This window comes from Cynara cardunculus (genome assembly GCF_001531365.2).
Source record: "Cynara cardunculus var. scolymus isolate 2C chromosome LG 2, CcrdV1, whole genome shotgun sequence".
NCBI lineage: Eukaryota > Viridiplantae > Streptophyta > Magnoliopsida > Asterales > Asteraceae > Cynara > Cynara cardunculus.
This window is the reverse complement of record NC_037529.1, coordinates 8,269,471-8,274,121: the sequence shown is the minus strand read 5'-3', so window position 1 is coordinate 8,274,121 and position 4,651 is coordinate 8,269,471. Positions and strand designations below refer to the sequence as shown.

Here is a 4,651-nt window from a genome sequence, read left to right as displayed (position 1 = left end):
CCGGGCCGGGCCCATAACCGGTTGCGTAACCGGTTCCGGTCCAAAAAATCGTAAATTACCCTAACCGGTTCATAACCGCCGGTCCTTAACCGGTTATGGCCGGTCCCGGTCGGTTACGGTTATCCATCGGGCTCGGTTCCGGGCCTCCGTCGTTTACGGGCCGGGCCGGTTACAAATGGCCATCTCTACCAGTTATCGGTGTACTAGCTCCAGCTTCCTCCTGATCAGAATTTCTTACCACATCTGGATTATTTTGGGTGGTACGCCCCAACAGCTTTACCAAATTTTCCTGAAATTTTCCCAGCTCTGCTGCCAACATATCTTGAGTAATGAACTCAGGATTAGAAACATTATATCCACCCCTTGCCCTTCCTCTTCCATAACCAAACATTGAACTTTCTTGAGCCGATTGTTCCTGTTCTTGTCTAATACCTCTACCTCTTCCTCGACCCCTGCTACGACTTCGTGTTTCGATCGTCATTACATTTTCCGAGTCCTCTCCTTGTATTACACTTCTTCTTCCCCGACCTCTTCCATAACCAGTAGAGGTCCTTTCTGATTGATTGGGATTTTCTGCCATTTCTCAGTGGATAACTCTTTCTGTCACATTGAAACACACATGATTATTCTCATAATCACAACATAATAACACATTCATCCTCATGTCTACTCATAACTCAAATTATATCAGTCATATATAATCTATCTTTCTCATAATAGTTTCAGCTATAACATATTCTCATGTTCATAGACCCAGTGAAACCTATCATCAAAACTTTCCACACCTCTAGTTTAAGTCTAAGTATTTCGCAAATACCCAGATCCCTTAAACTAAGGCTCTGATACCAACTGTAACAACCCATATAGCCCATGAACATATAATTCACATCATCATACTCATAACATTAAAAATAGTATTGTTACAAAACATGGACTAACAAAAACTTTCTTTAATACATATATGAGTAAACAAAATGCCATCAACACTAAACTTTTCCCTTTCCTTTATCCTGGGAGGTATGATGATCTGCAAAACCGGTTAATCCAACAACTGAGCATTAGACCAAAAAGGTCTAGTGAGTGTATAAATTTTAAACAAACAACATACATTCTAAACAATAAGTTTAGAAACAAACCTGTTTCGATACATAAACATATTTATCTCTCTCGCGGTTACACCGCCATTTCATCTCTCTCGCGGTTACACCGCCATTACATCTCTCTCTCGCGGTTACACCGCCATTACATCTCTCTCGCGGTTACACCGCCATTTCATCTTTCTCGCGGTTACACCGCCATTACATCTCTCTCGCGGTTACACCGCCATTTCAAACACACAGCTTCGGTCCATCCGACCTCTGGTTTCAAACAATACTTAGAAATTATATCGACAACTAGGACCAGAGCCCTTCTGGTATCTCTTCCAGAGCTTCTGGTCACATGACCAGAGCCTCTGGTTCTAAATCACACTCTAGAAAATATTCCAACATATTTGGACCAAAGCCCCTCTGGTCTTTCTTCCAGAGCTTCTGGTCACACGACCAGAGCCTCTGGTTGAACTAATCAGCCTTAGAATGTATTTTAACACCTTCGACCAGAGCCCATCTGGTTTCTCTACCAGAGCCCCTCTGGTCTCTCTTCCAGAGCTTCTGGTTTCACTACCAGAGCCTCTGGTTCCAAACCATACTTAGAATATATATTAGGGCATACTCGACCAAAGCACCTCTGGTCTCTCTACCAGAGCTTCTGGTCACATGACAAGAGCCTCTAGTTTAACTAACCAGACTTATAATATATTTCACATATTCGACCAGAGTACCTCTGGTCTCTTCTACCAGAGCCCCTCTGGTCTCTTCTACCAGAGCCCCTCTGGTCTCTACTAGAGCTTCTGGTCTCTCTTTCAGAGCTTCTGGTCATACGACCAGAGCCTATGGTATAACTTAACCAAGCTTAAACATATAATTCAACATTTTATATTCATAATAACCAGTTCGAAATACTATTAAATTGTATGTAAACAATTTATACTCAAAACTTTAATACACTCACATTAGAAATCAGATATCCTAGCTTTGAATTCTCTTCTTCTTTTTCTGCCAAACCGTAAGATTTGCCATAGAGTCTTTCCTAATATAGAAAGTGTTTCAAAGGTGTGCTAAGCTTCTTTTTCTTTCACATACACTTGCTATTTATAGTAAGTGTATGACCGCCTCTCTAAGGTCGGCTATCATGAACACGTCACCCACACCCACACACTTCTACACAAAATATTTAGATAAACATACACCGCCCCTCAAAGGTCGGCTTAAACAAAACCTCGTCACCCACACCCACATACTTCTAATAAAATATTCATATAACATAAAGATTTAAATTATTAAATCTAATATAATAACCCGAATATTACAACATAATATAATAATCCGAATATTACAGTTGATTAAAAACAAATATTTACCAAATGTTTTATATCAGTGCTGAGCGAATAAAAATGACTATTATACCCATTACATCTTAAAATTATAATATAAAAGACTTCAACGATGCATCAAATTAATGTTAGTATAATTTTTGCAGTAATAATAAAATGAAGAGTAAACTATAATTTTTTTTTCCTTGTGATTATTGTTTATAACTATTTTTGTTATTGGCCTTTAAAAATTGTTTTTCTTTTTTCGTGTTGTTGATTAACTCTGTTAAAAAGTCCATTAAATCAAGGGCAATTTGATCATTTATATTTTTTTTTTCTGATTTTATATTAAAAAAATTATTTTATTTTATATTTTATTATAGCATATGTTTAAGGAAAAGATTGGAAAAAACCCGAATAACCACAAGAAAACAGATAAAAAAATATATCAAAATGGATGTCAAACTAAAGATAATAAATCCATCGCTTTTTTGGTGGAATTTGTTTCACTCCAATTTTTGTTATATTTTGTTGAATTTCCATTTAAAATATAGGAGGAAATGATTTCATTTTTCTAAAAAAATTGTTATATTTTATTCATCTCAATCTAATAGTTTGGATGAGTTTTTCGATTATTTTTTCAGGTTTCTATCCTGATGTCATCTCCATATGGGTAATAAGTTATATTTTACATATAATGCCCTTCGTTTATTAACACCTTCAATCCTCCGTCTCGTCCCCTTCCTCGTTCTCCTTCCCAACCACCATTCCACTAGGGCGCCAACCAAAACTCCACAACTTCTTTCGCCGATTACCACTTAGGCACCGCTTATCCTTCTAACTAAAAACTCTCTCACACACACACACCACCATCACCACAAATTCCGCCGAGGACCACTACTCGAAATCTTCTTCCAAATAAAAGAAATTCCCAAATGGCGTAGTCGAGTGGTTTTAACATTTTGTTTCCTTTATTTATGCAGATTTGATGTTCGGTTTGCTACCACCTCAGCCATCCCACTACCACCTCACCCATCGCAGCTACCACCTCACCCATCCCGCCCCTCGCCATGCCCCACCCTTGACTCCCCAACAACCCCCACTGTCCCTTCACATTACCGACCACCATGCCATTACCGCCCACCCCCTCTGGCCCCACCATCCCCATCCGCCCCGCAGAAAACCACGCCACTACTATCTTGATCAACCGATACCAACTACCATGTCACTATTGTCGTCTTCACAACTATCACCCCCTTCCCACCCTGTTGCCCTAGCCATCCACCACTTTACCCCCATCAACCTAGCCTCAACATTCCAACCACACCTTACCGACCATCATACGACTATTGTCATCATTATAGCTACCATGTCGCCACAACCCCCTCATGTGGGTGCAGAGGGAGTCAGGTACATGGAGTAGTGAGAGCGAGAGTAGGGGTAGGGGGTCAGACAGGGTGGGGCGGGCAGTGGCAGCAAGGTTTGGGTAGGGTGGGCAAGGGATGGAAAGGGAAGGATGGACAGGATGGGGTAGTAGTTGTGACGAGGAAAATAGCCGCATAGTGGTGGGTAGGGTGTGAAGGGTGGAGGTCAGAGGCAAGGTGGTGGATTGGTGGGGCAGAAGGGGCAGGCAAGAAGGGGGTGGTAGTTGTGTAGGCCACAATAATGGCATGTGATGTATGTTGAGAATTCAACATATAAAGCACTCGTTTTACGTCTTATTAGTTAAAATTAGTTTCCTTTCATTCTCACTTTGAGTCATTTTGATTTATTTCTTTATACCTATATTATTATGGAGCTAAAATATTGTGGTTAACTTGTTGGGACTCAAAGATACAAGCTAATGGATAAATTTTTGTTAAACAGCCTGATGCTACATCATTACAGCAACAGTCACCTGATACGTGCTTGGCTTTACGAGGAGCTTAACGATTAAGCCGCTGCCTTTTGGATGCTTACTGGAAGACAGCTGGAAATAGCTGGAAGACTTTTTAAAATCTGGGATTTTTGACTTTCTATGCAATATTGTACTTTAGATCCCATTTACTTAACCTTTGGACAATAACTTGTGGTTAATACTTTTGTTGTGTAGTGCCAACCTTTGTGTATAAAAGAGGGGCTTGGCCTTGTGTTTAGATACACTCTTTAACATATATCCAAGATCAAAATCAGCTGGTTAGGGCTGATTTTGAGAGAACCTTTTGAGAAATNGGGGCTTGGCCTTGTGTTTAGATACACTCT

At 40.1% G+C, this 4,651-nt stretch overlaps 1 protein-coding gene across 1 annotated transcript in view; it reads right to left on the bottom strand.

Annotated features, from left to right (window-relative positions):
- The window catches only part of LOC112505860 (ctenidin-3-like), a 4,022-nt gene extending 444 nt beyond the window's left edge, over positions 1–3,578 (bottom strand). Inside the window, exon 1 of the mRNA XM_025109906.1 lies at positions 3,418–3,578. Within this exon, the coding sequence (XP_024965674.1) occupies positions 3,418–3,578 (161 nt within the window). The remainder of the gene's footprint in view (positions 1–3,417) is intronic.
- Between the last annotated feature and the right edge of the window lie 1,073 nt (positions 3,579–4,651).